Genomic DNA, 17,321 nt, shown 5'->3' with positions numbered 1-17,321 from the left:
TATGATGCACATTATAAAGGGCTGTAACTGTCAAGAAAACGTTTGGCTTTAGAGCATGATTTTTTTTTACAAAGTTCTAATATTGAAAAACTGAAAACAATCCAATCCCTTTTATGGTTCCTTTCAGTTCAGTTCAGTTCTTGGAAACTTATATAGAGAGCCTGGTCCCAGATTGAAGTGCATGCTTTCCATAATCTTTTTTACATCTGTTGGCATATACCTATCTTCCCATATATTTATACCCCAAAAAGGGCCAAAGACATCACAAGCCCTTCTTCTTCTCATTCGTAATTAGTGGTCCTTACTGCTGCACTGAATAGCTTTGCAATACAAGAATACTGTAAGCCCAGGCTGTGTGGGGATGTTCCCAGGGGCTGGGTCTGTGATAAATTTGACTCCCAGGAAATGGGTCGAAAGATGTAGGCTGTCTTTCAACCTGGAAGACTTAGAATACCTAGTGGTGATATAAGGTACTGCATACACTTCACAATTTAAAGTATTGTAGAAAAATCACAATTGGAGTTTTTTTTTGTGGGGAAAGTTGTTTTTTTTTATCCTCACATTTTTGTTGTCAAGAGCTCTTCTTTAACATGCAATTCAAACCCAAAAGTTGGTGTGAACTTAAACAATAGGACATAAAACAAATTACCTTGTTCTTGCTTTGGAACTAAGCTGGGTAGCTATAAATTGGCTCTATTGATTCGTCAATGTTCATTCTATGTGAAGCTCAGCATGTGAAACTCTTGCATTTTTGATAAAGTAACTAAAGTATAGTAGTTAAGCTAAACTGCTTGTCAGATTTATACTGTTTTTCTGATCTCTGGTAGAAAGATTTACACTAATTTCTTGTTCTGCTGACAAGCTTTGTTTGGAACTCTTCAGCAGAAAAAATAGAAATCAAAATTCTTTACTAGTTTTACCTACTTTTAGCGGAATAGAATTTTTTTTTTCTATTGGAGGTAAGAGTAATGACAATGACCAACTGTCAAATATCCAGGGAATTTACGGACAACTGAGAACCTTACTGGGGGCTATGTGCAGGAAAACAAAGGCAATGGTATTGGCACTTAATTTTATTATTATTCAAGTGTCTTTGCATCAAATCTGCTTACTGCAACTTTAAAACCCTGCCTTGGGCCTTCAAATTATTTGGCACATATATTACTTTTATCTCTCCTACATCTTGACTATTCAAAGGGACTTCTGCCTAGTAGAGCTGTGTACTGATCCGTATATAACAATCTGTAAACACGGTAATGGTACTTTTCTACCCAAAGTCAATGAAAGACATTGCTAAAGCTTACCATTACCATGATCCCCAGCAATGTGCTATTACTGCCAAATCACAAAAGTGGTGATCAACCGATATGATGATCACTTAAGAGCACCAGTTCAAAAATTAATTGAGTTAGGTATTTACTTTTTGAATTTCTTAGACCAACTTTTTTTAACCAGGGTTATGTAGACCATGGAGTTCCATCACAGCTTGCTAAGGATTCACTTACAAGTGAGCAATGTCTGACTTTCAGATAAATAACCAATTACATCAATTTGAATGGCATAGCAATGAGAAATCTTCCCACTGACCAGAAGTTTTTAAAACCCTTCTCCCTCTGTTAGGAAAAAATGTTAGGAGGACCTTCTCCCTCTGACTACTAATGTAAAGGCATCTTTCTCCACCCCCCACCAATATAGAGAAGTCCACCAGGATCGGTCTCCACTCGTGGCCAATGTAAGGGCATTGTTCTCCTCCATTGGTCAATGTAAGAGGGCCCTTTTCCGATGACCACCAGTGTAACGAGGCATTTTACACTGACTATTATTTTAAGCAGCCACTGAATTGCTAATCACCATCTGAGGGAACACTACAATTTTTACTGTCTATTTTTTCTGATGAATAATATTTGCATAATTTCATCCTAATGACTAAAATCATTTTCTCAAACATTGCCCAGGTGTCAAATCCAGAATGTAAGAAAGCTAAATTTCATATTTTACACATTCCTCTATCTACATCTTACTGTTTATGGCAATTCACCATGAGGTGTGGTAATCAAAATCATAAGCAGGGGTTTTCTGTGACCTAAAAGTTATTTTAAGGGGTCATTCATGTTTAAAATGTTAAGAAAGTCTGTCCTAAACCAAAAGAATTTTATTTACACATTAGCCATCTGTGAGAAACAGGAAGGTCCAGAAATACTAATAAATATCCATTATCCTATTATCTAGATAAAAATATCCAGTGCCAACTATTTCATTAACTTTTTGTTATTTACTTTTACTAAAGGAAAATAAGTTGTATGACAACAACTGTCTTTCATAAATCCAGCTATGGTATTATTTTCCAGATATTCCTGTTTGTGGTTTCTTACCAGTCCCTAATAATCATTCCAAAGCTGAAGTTAAAAATATTAGCTTGTACGCCTGAAATAAAGACCTCAATACCTTATTTAAAGATTAGCTTTTTTGTGTATTTAGGGGAAAATCTTACTTACAAGAAGCCATCATGCACTTCTTGGTTTCTGTCCAACCTGTGACTCTCCCAGTCTCCATCATATGTTTGGAAGGGCAGAATATCATACACGTTTTATGGGACTTCTAATTACTGATACTGCTGTAACTCTTAAAGAGACACTTTCCATTTGGGGCAAAGTTACAGGGTGTCTAAAAAAGCATTCCCAACTCCCATTTACTCGCTCTACCTGCTCACCCTTGCAGCTTTTCTGGAGTGGGCACTGAGATGAGCTGTGTTTGTCACTCATGAGACTCCTGAGAACCATTGACAGTAATTGGCTGGGTGACTGGCTGTTAGGCCCAAGCATCATCACTGGACAATAGGCCATGTTCTCCTATATAGTAGATATTCTTGCTGGCTGCTGAAGAACAAGGGACAGGAAGTCCCTTGCAATTTCATTCTTCAAAGTACACTGAGCTGTGCCGAGTTCCACCTCATACTCTTTGCTGCTGGAAAAGAATAAATTCCCATGCCCAATCAGGGAAGTAACATCTTTCTGATCTGACCAATCAAGATGGAGCTCAGAAGAGGAGCTGGTGAAGATGATGGCACCCATGGTGGAGACTGGACAGGTGGGTTTATTTCCTTTCAGAAGAGACATCACCTGCCAATTCAGTAATAAACAACCTGCCTGTTTGCAATTTTAATAATTAATAAATATGTTTAGTTATACCTTAAGAAATCTGGCAAGCCGACATTCATTAAAAATGCATCAGAGAAAACAAATCTAGAGGGCTCAGTTAGACTTTAAGTGAGAATGAGGGATAAAGGCTGCTCCCCATGTTTCTGCCCATAGAGGTTACCTTAAAAACCTGTAGAAATACATTGCCATACAACACATACAAATGAATTGTTAACCTTTTTAAAACTTACAAAGAAAAAAAATATCCTACTATATGAACCTGTTGATTATAAAGTATTAGGCCTGCTGTGAATGTTGTGTACTTTATTGCAGTGGTCCCCAACCTTTTGGAGCTTGCGAACCACTAAATGCATGGACTCTGGACCACGCATGCGCTGGGAGCCATGTGTCACTTATAGGTGAAGAAACGTCCCCCAGAGTGACGTCATGATGCCAGAATCCACCCACTCGGTGCGGGCTCAGACCTGCGATGGGAGAGTGAGCGGGTTGTGTCCATAGACATAAACCACCCACCACCCTAAACCTGCGGTCCTTACAGGGGACATGGTCCACGGCTGTGGCTGGAGTGCCCCCACCAGCAAGGTTCTTCTGCGACCAGAGCCTTGTACCACCTGTCACTGGGGGTTGGGGACCCCTGCATTAATGGATATCATCAAAATTTGGGCAGATACAGCCATCGAAGTGCATTTTCTAGCGCAAATACATTACCAAAGGTTATAAATTCTACATAATGAGTTTGCATGGGACAGCATGGTATACTTAATGGGGAACACTTTTGGGGTGAGATTTTTCCTTTAAAATCTAAAGATAAAATGTAGTTTTTGGAATTTTAGTTTCAGTTTTTTACACAATGATTCCTATAAGGAAACAGCATAAAAACCAAAATGAGGTAAAAGGCTCAATAATGTAAATGATAATTTTTGCCAAAATATTTTACTTCCTAACTCTTCCCGAAGCATGACTATTGTATTTTTTGTGACTCTAGAGATTTATATCTTTCCTCTCCAACTGTTCATCGGTCTACAACACATATTGTTTGCTAATCATTCAGAATAGAAAGTGAATTTATGCAACCTTGTTTGACCTACAAGGAAACACACTACTTAAAATGCAGATTTGGAATGAGCTTAAAGTCCTGGATGGTCTAATAGCTATTTGGTGCAAAGCTTGATACAATATCCAGCAAATCACATTTAAGGGCTTTATGATTTATCCTGACATTTCCAATAACAGTAACTAGTCAACACAATATTGAGGACAGATATTTATGTGCTGCAAGAAGTTCATTTTGAACTAAAATCACCTTTCACAGCACACAGGAAAAGTCCCAAAGTTACTAATTATTTTATGGAAACAGCAGGTATGTAAAAACAAAGGAGCAAAATTAAGAAAATCGGTAACGGAAATAGTTATAAAACAACAGTTGCTCGCTGAACAATGCGGCACTGATTAGTCGTCTTGTGTGCCAATTAAGACAGTCCTTCCAGGATTACTCCAGGAAATATTTTCAGAAAGGCTACAAGAGGTAATGTAGTAATTAGATTCACCTTTGCGCCATTCTTTTTGAGATGCAACTCTGTAAAAACTGTTGTACAGTCAAACCTTTAGCTTGAATATTAATTAAATTGAAGTATTTGGTGCTAAAAAAACTATAGGGTCTATTACATTGCATTTTATGTGTTTTAGATGTTCAGGGACCAGACTTGGTCAACTAATGATACAGCTGGGTTTATACCAGATTATTCACGTGGCTGTATCTCAGGTGGGACAGCATAGATGGATCTGAGTTTAAATATTTTATTAGGAGAATATCCAGGAGTATTACTGTGTGTGTTTTGCATAGTAAACACCAGTAGAGTTATATAGTAGAATTACCTGAAAGAAACTCTACACTCTACACTGAAACGAGACCACCAATGTAATGTAGGCTCATCAAAACTTTTATTACTATATCTCTCTACATGCACAGACTCCATAATGGTATGGGAAAGTCAATTTATTGGAAAGAAGAACATTGACCAACTTCGCATGGCTGCCACACTTATAAAACAAACTGTGCTGCTCTGAGTCGGGAGGTGTCTGGGCATTGAAAAAAAATCAAATGATCATGACAAAAAAAAAAAACGATCGGGTTGGGATAGCAGGAGGCATTTTGTAGTTTAAAAATAATTATCAAGGAGTACACATTGCAGCAAACAAATATTTGGCATCAGATAGAAAACACTCCTGCTCCCCAGCCTGTAAAGCCCAATATCAGAATGAAATCCAACTGAACAGGAGAATAATTACCTATTTACTCTTAATTTCTATTCAAAGTACAAAATTAAAGCCATCAAGCTTATGGTTTGAAAGAAAGTTCCTTTGTTCCAAAAGGAGCGATGTCAGATGTAATATAATCAATTCTTTCCCACCCTTGCAAGAATCCATATCATGTGTTTACATGAATATTATAATACATGAATATTATAATACAGATACAACAGACCCGCTTGATGGTGGGGGCACTTGTCCTGTCTTTCTTTGTGTATGCATATCCTGCTATTGAATATATGCAATCTATATATAAGGAAATGGCCTGAGCTGGCTGTTTTAACTTTACTTCTGTTGAAATGTGTTGGAAAATGTAACAAAATTTATTTAAATATGATCTTTTAAAAATAATTATAAAGGTGAAGGGTGGGGTTATTCGCTGTGGGGGCCACGTTAAGCTGAAAGCCTGTAAATTGGTACATATAGTAAAGAAAAGAGATAGCACAGGCTTTTATGGCAGACAGTTACTCAAGGGAAGGTAAACATCTAGAATCTACTTTATTAATCAATAACGTAACAATTTTATAAACAAGAACGTCAGAAATAAATCAAAAGTTCATTCAGCTCTTACAATTTCAGAGCTGTTTGGGTGTAGCAGTAGTCCAGGTATCTTTGGGTGTAGCAATGGTTAGGAGTATTTATAGGTAGTCAGAAGGGGAAAAATTTGTCAGCAGTCTGTCAAAGAAGAAACATTTTTTCATTGACAGACTGCCAGTGGTTCAATTTTCTTCTGATTTCCGCTTCATAAGCAAGTTTTTATCTTTTATCTACCAGTATAGTGAACATTTTGATTTCTAAAAATCCCCTGAGGAAGCCCCTAAAGGGCGAAAGCGTTGGGGTAAGAGATCAACATCTATTCTCTTTTTGTGATTTTCACTATTAAGCAATCTTCAGCTCTGAATTTGTAAAAGCTGAATGAACTTTTGATTTATTTCTGATGTTCTTGTTTATATAATTGTTATGGTATTGTTTAATAAAGTAGATTTTAGATGTATACCTTCCCTTGAGTAACTCTCTGCTATAAAAGCCTGTGCTATCTGTTTTTCTCTTTTCTTTACTATATTTAAAAATAAACATCTGTTTTTAACTTAAATACATATTTATTACACTATATATATAACTATATATATAATATTATAACATCTATATATATCTATATAATAAAACAACTATATATATTATAGTTGTTATATAATAACAATGATAATATATATATAGTTGTAATAGATGTCTTTAAAGTCCTAGATAGAGAAATAAATACTGTACATGTTCTGTTATAATTGATGGATTGTTGAGAGTTTTTTGGACCCATACCCATCCTTTCTAATAGTAAAATAAACTTTTGAAAAGCTGTAAATCAAACTTTTAGCCCAACTGACTGTTTTATACAATTTTCCTTTGTGATTTCGACATCTCTGAAGCATTTGGTACCACACTTTGAAGGCTCTGTAATCTTCAACAAACTGATCGTTAGTATAATCAATAAAAGGTTTAATAGTAGGTCAGTCAGTATTACCTTTTATTTTGAGTTCTATGGTATCTTGACTGTCTTCAATTCCATGCATTATTTCACAGCGGTAGGTTCCGGCATCGCTGGACAACAGGTTTACAATTTCCAGACTGACATCAGTAGGGATAAGAGGATAGTTTGGTAAGGAAATACGTCCTTTGTAGGCTTCATTGATACGGATTTGACCATCGTTGGCCACCAATAAGACTGTTTCACGTCCTTTATTGTGTCTGCTCCACTTGATCCTAGGTGTTAATGGTGCTGTTGAGGGGGCCACTGTCAAATGCTCCACAGCATTGATGAAGTAACAGGGGATGGTGATGGATTGTCCGAGCTGAACATTCAGAGGAGCCTCTTTGGGAATACTCACACTCAGTGTGTTAGCATGGTCTGAAAATCCATAAAACACATACATTTTTTATTTGTAAAATAAGCATTCTAGGAGAAATTTCTATTTGTCTATAGGTCACACATGTATTTTTGGAGATCTAGATTAACAGACAGGCTTACGATTGAGGGCTAGGAGCATGGGGACATCTTATTCAGCATTGCAAGTCTGTTAATTAAGCTTAACTTGCCTTACTTTCCATTTAGAAAGTTACATGATGACAGCTGAGGAATCACTTTTAGTCTAATTACTAGGTTATGCCATGATCCCCTCTCTATCAATGGTATCCTGGTGGGACAGTCTTGAGCTTTGCCAATAATGAGCTTGTTGTTTAGAAAATTTTGGTGGTTCCAGGCCGGATGGAAGTTTTGCCTGGCACATCAGCCTCCAGACTTTGCAGTGTTCTATCTGAATATACATATGGGAACTAACTGGCCAAAGAATTTCTAACTTTGTCCAGCTAGAGTCCAGCTAGAGTGTTGCCAGACAGCGGATCGGTGACTACACTTTTCTAAACTGCTGTTAGACAATACAGCTAAATCACCCCCCCAGTATTAGCATCCTACTAGACTAATAAACTAATTCCTTACTATGATCTCTGCTCATAAGATCATATCTTTCATTAGCACATGTGCATGAAGCAGAGTCTAATTGGCTCCAAGTTTTTCCTTTCCCAGTTTAGCTTTTCAAGAGGCTGATACCAATAAATATTTGAAAAATTACATTAAGTTGGCTAATGTACATTAAGTATGGAAAATGTAATATGTATTTAGCATAATTATTGTGTATTTTGTTTTATTTCACCCTAGAGCTAAGCTTTATAGAGTCACCAATTCATTGTGTTAAAATGCTAAAATAAAAAGGGGGCAAATATTGGGATATGTTCAGATTTGCCTGGGGATCAAGTGATCCCGCACAGCTCCTGGCAGCTGGCACCTTGCTCAGTTACCCACACTGCAGTGCTGGTTTGTAAAGAACCAGTGACTGCACATCTGACAGCTGGCGGCAGTGAGTGGTACGGCCTAATGCTGCCCCCATTCATTCAGTATGGGGCCGCCATACATGTAGCGTCTCCCCAGAAGAAGCAGTTCACTGGCATGAAGAAACAGTAATCACATCACTACCTCATGACCATTGTGAACATGCCTATATTTAAATACAAAACAATTAAGATTTTAGAAGAGAATAAACCAGGGTAATTTGGAGCTCACCTGAAAGTTCCACAGATATTGCTGCAGCGATGACACGCAAACACACGAACACTAATAGTAAAGTGGTCATAGTTTACCTGTAAAATAAATAAAACATGTATGTATGTAAAAAAATTATTTTTTGTAACATTTCCAAGGTATACAATGTATTCATTTACTGTTTGTGCAGCTTTAGGTTTGAGAAAGAACTTGGAGACAGAAAAAAAATCTCCAAGATCAACAGATCAAGAACATTCGAGTTTATATACGCTGATGTGCCAGTCATACTATAGAAGTATATCTGTAATATGGAATATCTCCTATTAAAAGGTATTCCATTATCTCTCTTAAGTTTTAAAGCACAATTAATATAATTTTTACCAAATAATCAAATATAGTTTTCAGTTGTGAAACAAGCAACTGATGGTATCAGTTTGTGTAATATGTGTTAATTTAATTGTCAGTATGAAAAAAGGCAAAATCAACAGTAGCCAGTCAGTTTTTGGATGCAATAATTATTTGTGTCAAAAGAACAGATCTTACATTATTGAATTCAGTGCCTGATAGCATAACTTCTTATTTGCCTAAAATGTCCCCCTACCCCCTTCGAGTGGCAGTTACCTACTAAAATACTTCAGCTGAGTTTACATTTGTGCCATAACACACATGTTGCAGTGTTTTAGGTCAGCGGTCGCCAATCTTTCACACCTCAAGGGCCACTAAATTCATAATTTTAAATCCTGTGGACCATTAATATGAATTTTTTTTAAAAAAGATAAATACATTTGTAAAATAATAATCTTCCTAATGCTGCCTGACAAGGACTGTGGCGGCTCTGATTCACTGATCAGCTCACAGTTAAGTGAAGTATTACTATTGTTACTATTATCATTATTTGCATTATCTTCGGTGTTACTAAAGAAATGCAAATATTTGGTTGCTTTTTTTCACTCATTTTGGTTTTTTTTCATTCCAATCTAAGACCAAACAAGAAATGATAGTTATCAAAGTATTTGATGCCATTAAATATTACAGTTAAAAAAAATGCACAGCTAAGGTCATACTTACCTAAAAGATCATCTGAGAAATAAACAAATAAAATAAAACAATCAGATGGGAATCGGTATTGGCAGAGCTGGGTGACTTTTGTAATGGTGGAAACAATACTGAAGCGTACGGCTTGGCAATGGTTGTCTCATAACAACTTAACACAACACTGACATCACGCTGCGCCTCCTTTGTTTTTCCGTCTCTAGTACAGTTAATGAATTTTGTGCAATATAAATGAGAAAATTGTCATTCAGAATATAAGAATTTATTTGAATATTATTTTTGTTTTATTATTAATAAAACATAAAAATTGCAAATAATGTCCAAATTTTTCCGTGGACAATCAAAATTTTCTCACGGACCTCCAGTGGTCGCATATACATTGAACAAGGACAGTCTACTCTTTTTAAAAACCACACCTGACCTTTATTTTGGCATGCTGCAGCATGGGTGCGTTGTCTTATTGTTGCTGAATACTATTTATTATCAATGGTTCCCAGCACACTGATGAACATGGCATGCATTACTGCAGCATAATAGTTTTAAATGGTTCCAAAGTTCTTCAATTTGTTGCCCTGGTGCTGCAGAAACATCCAAATATTAATAATAATAATAAAAAAGCAAAGGGTAAGACTGATTAAAGAGCTATCAGTCGGAATTGGAGGGCTGTTTCCAACTTCATTCTGATTGTTCCCTATGAAATTTGTCAGCTTCCCTTCTATTTTTCTAAGTTTCCTCCAATACACATGGTTGCCCTGTGCTCCCCCTTTTAGTTAGTTAAAAGTCTGGCTTATATTAGAAGCCTTCCAAATGCTGGTCCATCTATGTAGGCTGGCCATAGTTCTTTACCATAAATAAGTATATATGTACCTGGTAGGATGGTTTAATAACCAGTTATACATATCTACCACATGTTAAAGTGACCTATTACCTTGTTTTTTTGGGAAGGGAGTTTAAAACTTTTTTCTTAAAAAGAATAAAGCCCCTCACCTTCTTGTCTTAACTGCTGCAACGGTCAAGACTGAATGAGAGCAATCAAATTTGCTTTATTGAAAGAGACCCTTGAACACTGAATATCAGGCTTAGTTTGCCAAACATAAATATAAAAAGACAAGATTTTCCAATATCCACAAAGAGTTTGTACATTCCTTCCATTTTGGTGTAGGTTTTTCACCAACTGCTCCTATTTCCATTTACAACCTAAACACATACTGGTTGGTTAACTGACATCCCCAAAATTTGGTCTAAAACTATGATAAGTATATCAGATTGTGAGCTTCTCTAGGAGACAGTTAGTGATAAAATTTACACACTGCATAATATGACAATAATATGTGCATTATAAATACAAAATAACACTATAATCCTTTCCTAAAAAAAGAGAGCAAATAACACAACCTAAAACTTGTCATGTTTGTATTTGACCCATAAAAGGAGTATAGTTTATATATTGTTGTCTAGCCACATTATAAAATAGCTTTCAGTCATTATTTTTAGGATTTGTAGAAAAAGGATTGTACAATATATCCTAATATCTGAATTGCACAGCCTAATCAACCATTTATGTTCATATACTGTATATTCCATACTTATATATTGTTGATATCTTTTGTATATTTTTTAAAACTGTGTTCTATTTAAACATTTCCCATTTTATTTTGTACTTTGAATCCATCCCTGTCCATTTCTGGCTAATTCCATTTAGTGTACAGTGAAAGGAAAATGAAAAAAAAACAACAGAGGTTGATATTTTAGACAATTATTTTTGCATGTAAGGGTGACAGGTCCAAATGAAATATGAAGAAAGCTACTATAAATGTAGCAATAAATATGGGGTTGTTAAATGTCACATTTGTCTATAATTTACCTCAAAAAGTACATTTTCAAAGTTATTCCTAAAATGATGAATCATGTCATTTAGAAAGTGGTGTTAAAAATAATCATAGATTGATTTTGCTTCTTGACCAGTGTTAAAAGCAACCACAAGTTAAAAATGAGCTTTCAGTCAAAATCATTGGCTAACAATTAGTTTGTGATCTATCTATCTAATCTACCATCACATATACAATTCTACACACCACTAAATGGTTATAAATCATGAAGAATTACTAGAAGAATCTGTCTATCTATCTATCTATCTATCTATCTATCTATCTATCTATCTATCTATCTGTTTTACTAGGACCATTAGAAAAAGTGTACCTCCCTAACAAGGACATAGAAAACAATAAAAAAACTTTGTCATTTTTATTGTGAACTTTTAAGGTAAATTGCGCCACAGTGACTGCATCTACAATTAATTTTAAAACTTCACAACAGAAGTCTGGTCTCAACACTCCCCTCTCTTTGCTCTTCCTGAAAAAATGTTCTGTGTCTGCATTAGATGCCTGATACATTGCCAACTCAATGCTGGCTGAACCAGAGGGAAAATCAAAGTAAAACTGAGAAACTTCTCTGCAAGCTTTGGAAACTATTTACTGTACAGTGTTTGTAGCTGCAGAGGTTAGTTATTGTATAGGCCTATTTAGGTTTAAAGATCAATTTTAAAAAATACCGGAAACTGCAATCAGCCACACCCCTTCTATCTTCTGAATTCTGCTCCCATCATTGCAATCAGCCACATCCCAGCATTCTTCCTAATTTTTGTCCCATATTTGCAACCAGCCACATCCCAGCATTCTTTTTAAATATCCTCCCACTATTGCAACCAGCCACATCCCAGCATTTGTCTTAATTTTCCCCCCATCATTGCAACCAGCCACAACCAGCATACTTCTGAATTTTACCCCCACCCCTGCAACCAGCTATAGCCAAGCATTATTCTAAAATCGTCTCTCACTATTGCAACCAGCCACACCCCAGCGTTCTTCTGAACTCCCCTCCTCCCACCAATGCAACCAGAAACATTCCAGAACTCTTCTCCCACTCTTTGTACTTTCTAGGCACCAGTACTTTAGCATTTGTATAACATCCCACTTGGTTGTTAAATTTACCTATACAGCCAGCCCTACTCAGGATCACCAACTTATTTCTGCAAACTACCATATTTACTCTACAGTACTCTTTTACATGTCCCATGGACAAAGCTGTCTACTTGATGTTCCCCATCCTTGTGCCTAGGTAGGCTTAGCACTGTAGGGCACAGATTCAATCCCCACACCTACCAGTTCCTAATGTCCTTCACAATACAAAGAAAGACTGGAAAATACATTGGCATTGACTATGATGTAAAATAATATATTAAGTTGAGGAAGAGAGCTCAGTCTGTTATACATTGTATTATTTTATAACTTAAAAAATATACATATATATGAATAAACTTGTAAGTACCCATTAATAAAAAAGGGAAAAACCCACAATTGTCTCTAAAATAAATACAAAATTACACCCATCCCAAAGTAGTTGGCACCCATCAACAAAAATTCAATATTAACTAAAAATCTGACTTTGCTTAACAGTTTTAATTCAACAGAATATTTCTGAGAAATAATAGCACAGATAAAAATAACATGAGCAAAAATGTATGGATAACCATGGATAGATAGATAAATGGATAACCTTTATCACTATGGACCTGTCAAAAGGTTGGGAATCCAGTGACAAACAAGCCTACAACCTTAGTAAATCAGCCCTGTCTGTTCCAAATCTCAAAGTAAAGAATTGTTCACATTTGGTCTCGCAATGCAGCTTTTTGAAATTCTCTCAGGATGGGACCTGGCAACACCAACTAAAAATAATCTTTACCAGTAGGCTTCTTCAATTCCCATTCCCTGATTCCTTTTAGTAGAACATCTTACAATATTAAAAACACATTGGTAAATGTTTTGTTAAAGCTCTGATATAAAAGAGAAATTGCTTTTACGAACACAAAACCTAACCATGGATAAGGACAATGATTTGTTTCCATGGAGACATGCAGACTATATGTACGATAATAGAGCAATAATTCTTTCATAAGGAAATTATTATTTATCAAGTAAAAATACACATTTACATAGAAACAGCACTTAAAATATTTGGAATTACCATGTGTCCTATTCAGAGTAAAATATCCTTGTTCACAATTTGTTTTTGGTCTCTCTGCAAGGGGGATGACACACATGGGTTCTTGCAGACATTACAATGTCTAATGGTTTATGGTCTTGTTTTTTTCGAGTGCTGACATTATCTATTGACCCAAAGAATTGGTGCCCCTGTTTCAAAGCCTTTTGAGCCAAAGAGGCGGATTTATCAAGCTAGACTATCATGGGAGAACCTGGGTGGTCCAGCAAATCCAGAATCATTTCAGGTTTGTTGGACCACCCAGGTTTATCCATGATAGCCTATCTTCCCCAGCCTTGGACAGCTTTAATTTATCTGGCTTAATGTTTCCTTTCCTGGGTGCAGGTAAGTCCGGAGCGTGTCCATGTAAGGCTGGCAAAGAAAAGCTGAGCCGCACCAACGATCGAATCCAAAAAAAACATTATGGACCTTGATTTGGACAAGTAAAGTACCCAGTGAAGATCCACCCACTTTGATGTGTTTCACTCAAAATGGCCTCAGTCATAGATATATGAATTTACTAACTTACTGACTAATCTCCAATAGTTCTGAAAAGGTTCAAGTCCTTCTCCATGTATGAGTCCCTTATGATACCCTATACAGCTGCACTGAGAGATGGAGCACTAGGAGGCAATCAGGGGTCCTGTAGTGCACATGTTAAAAAATGCTGACATGAAAAGATATAGATAATTTTCATTTCTTTATTATCCAGTTGGCAGGCTGGGGAAGGGAGGTGACTTGGTTCTATACTGTAAAGGAGCCCTATTCCCCTATCCCCCTTCCAAAATCTAACCTAAACCAACCACTGTTCAAAAATTCCTTAGATCATCAAGTCATCAATTCTACTGCCTGAGTCAATCTTTACTTCTATGAGGCTCCATCAATGTTTATCTAGCTTGTTGGGGAACAGTTCAGAGAATGAATAGAGCAGAAGGTTTATATTGTGCTATAGAACAGCGGTCGGCAACCTTTTTGGTCCCACGGACCACTAAAATTACTGGCTCCTGACCGCGCATGCACAGAGAGCCGGTTGTCAATCAAAGGGAAGGATCCTCCCCCATAGTGACATCATACCCCCCATAACCCCACCCACTCTGCCATCGCAGACCTGAGCCTGCATTGGGAGAGTGGGTGGGTTGTGTCGTGAAACACAGCCCGCCCACTTCCCTGAGCCCCACTCGGGGTTGCACCAGCCAGAGCCGTGGACCACCAAATTCTTTTCGTGGACCACTGGTTGGTGACCGCTGCTATAGAAGCAGCAATTGTCTATCTCAAGAAAATGGAGCCTTATAATTTTTTTTGCATCAAAAATATATATCAATCTCTGACAAGTGTTTAGCAGGTCCCCATTCAAGTCTCTGGAAGCAAATGATTGGACAAATGACCATGAAATGCTACACGAAAGATTTAAAAACCTAAAACAGCTAAGAATACCATACTTACCTTTACAAGCAGCCGAAACACACTAACAATAGGCTCTTCTTCATTGAAAAGGAAGCCATCCAACCAACTGTACATTGTCTCTCTGAAGACTTATTCTCCAGACCGCCCCAAGTCCTGTAGACCAGTGGTCCACAAACTTTTGCACGTCGCAAACCACTAAATGCAGAGACTCTGCATTTTGAGTGTGTCACTCAAAGGGGAAGAAACCTCCCCCCATAGTGACATCATGATGCCAGAACCCACCCAGGGAGAATGGGTGGGTTGTGTTTAGAGACATAACCCACCCACTGCCCTGAGCCCTGAGCTTGGGTGGGATTCTCAGATATAATTTTCTTTTTGTAAAGATATTTGGGAAATATTGTAATGAGGACCATTTTTGGTTGTTCATTTGAAGCAGAAATAAAAACATAGCAATGAAAATGTTTCAACTGTCCTGTTGACTTGGAAAATGTGTTAAAATGGGAAACTACAAGAACGCCAGTGCCATAGCAGCAAACACTGAATAAGCCTGTGATAGTTTTTGTGCAAGTTCTAACTTTGCCCTTTGTGTAGCAGTGCTTGACCCTAGTGATAGGTTATTCATTAAGAAAGTATTGTGACATGGGGAGGTTGTGCGGTGTGTCTACTTGGATACATTTTAATGACTGAAAAATAAAATTTTAAAAACAAAGTTACCAGCAGAATGCTGAATACTCAGTATATGATTATATGGATAGCAAAAATAGATTTTATAAATTATTTGTTGTGCCCATTGCAAAAACTCAAAAAAAAAAACAAAACTGAAGAGGGCAAAATTTGGAAATAGCAGAAACTAAAATAAATGCTTGTACAGCTGGTTCAGCACAGGCTCTGGCAAATAATAAATTGATTATAGTCACACATGGACCAGTAAAGATAAGTAAGTAAAGACAAAAACCTAAGCCTAATGTTCTGCCTTTCACAATAATACATGCTTGGCTTCTGTACTGAAATTGCCTATTATGATTTTACTTAACACTATGGGCCTGATTTAATAAAGCTTTCCAAGACTGGAGAAGATGAACTTTCATCTATGAACATCGGTGATCCAACAAACCTGGAATAGATTTGTTAGCAATTGTTTTCAATTTGGAACAGATCCATTCCAGGTTTGCTGGATCACCCAGTTTCTCTTGTGAAAGTGTATGGTCTCCAGCCTTGGAGAGCTTCAATAAATCAGGCCCTATGGGTTTACCAAAGGGACCCAAAGTCTTCTTTATAAGCTGCAGTAAATCATGGGAGATATATATTTTAATAAAAGGTTTCAAAACCCATTAAAAAGGAACATACCAATCAGTTGCTCTGGCCAATGTAAAAGCTGCAGTTTGAGCATATCTGCAAATCACCTTGATGCAGGTTCTCTTGCAAAACTAAGATGTGCTCGGATGTTTTGACTTTTTATAACCAGCAGCTTTTACTAAAGCATTGAACATTCAAAAGAAAGCGCTATACCTACAGATTTTCTATTGTTAATTACTTGGAAATGATTGGAGGAAGATACAAGAGGTTTATCCAATGTTTCTATAGAACAGTGATCTTAGTATGTGCCAGCTTTAATTATATTGGATAGGTCAAGCACTGTGGTAGGATATCATGGGTGGTAATTAAAGAGAAAAAGTATTATATGGGAAAGGAAATGCCACTCAAAGGCTCTTTTAAATGTGTCACAGGAAGAAGAGAGGTATGTTAGGAAGTGCTATGGTGCAGCCAGGGGGATGGACACACAATGCACATTTCAGACTATGGGTCAGGAGCCATGGCCCTTGGGATTCAACCACACATATTTTCAGCATAGGGTAAAACTTTACAATGAAGCTTTAAATCCAGATTACTTGTCCAGGAACAAAAGTACCTTACACAATCTATCGCTTTATTCTTTATAAAAACGGATCATGCCATTATATGTTTTCATATGATATAGACAGTAGCAGATTTTTTGAAAGGAAATAATACACAATTTTTAATTTATTTTACATTTTTGCTTCATGAATATTGGTGTAATAATTACCAGGGAAAAGTATGGCAGGGAAATGTAGTAGAAAAATAAATATCTCAAACTCCAGACTTCGGGGGCCACAAACAGGCCAATATTTTCATAAAACAGTCATTTACTAACCATACCTTACTTGTTCAGATTGGCAGTGAGATTGCAGTGTGGTTATGAAATTCTTATGTCGGGAACTGCTTTCCCACCCATGACAGCACATTGAGAA

The 17,321-nt window shown here is 36.8% G+C and overlaps 1 protein-coding gene across 1 annotated transcript in view; it reads right to left on the bottom strand.

Moving 5' to 3' along the window:
- Positions 1-17,321, bottom strand: part of ACAN (aggrecan) — a 74,394-nt gene that overhangs the window by 41,571 nt on the left and 15,502 nt on the right. The window contains exons 2-3 of the mRNA XM_072402712.1: positions 8,578-8,654; positions 6,985-7,368 (exon numbers count right to left, since the gene is read on the bottom strand). Of these exons, the coding sequence (XP_072258813.1) occupies positions 6,985-7,368; positions 8,578-8,647 (454 nt within the window). The 5' untranslated portion in view covers positions 8,648-8,654. The remainder of the gene's footprint in view (positions 1-6,984; positions 7,369-8,577; positions 8,655-17,321) is intronic.

This window comes from Pyxicephalus adspersus, chromosome 2 (genome assembly GCF_032062135.1).
Source record: "Pyxicephalus adspersus chromosome 2, UCB_Pads_2.0, whole genome shotgun sequence".
Classification (NCBI taxonomy): domain Eukaryota; kingdom Metazoa; phylum Chordata; class Amphibia; order Anura; family Pyxicephalidae; genus Pyxicephalus; species Pyxicephalus adspersus.
This window is presented reverse-complemented; position numbering and strand designations above follow the sequence as displayed.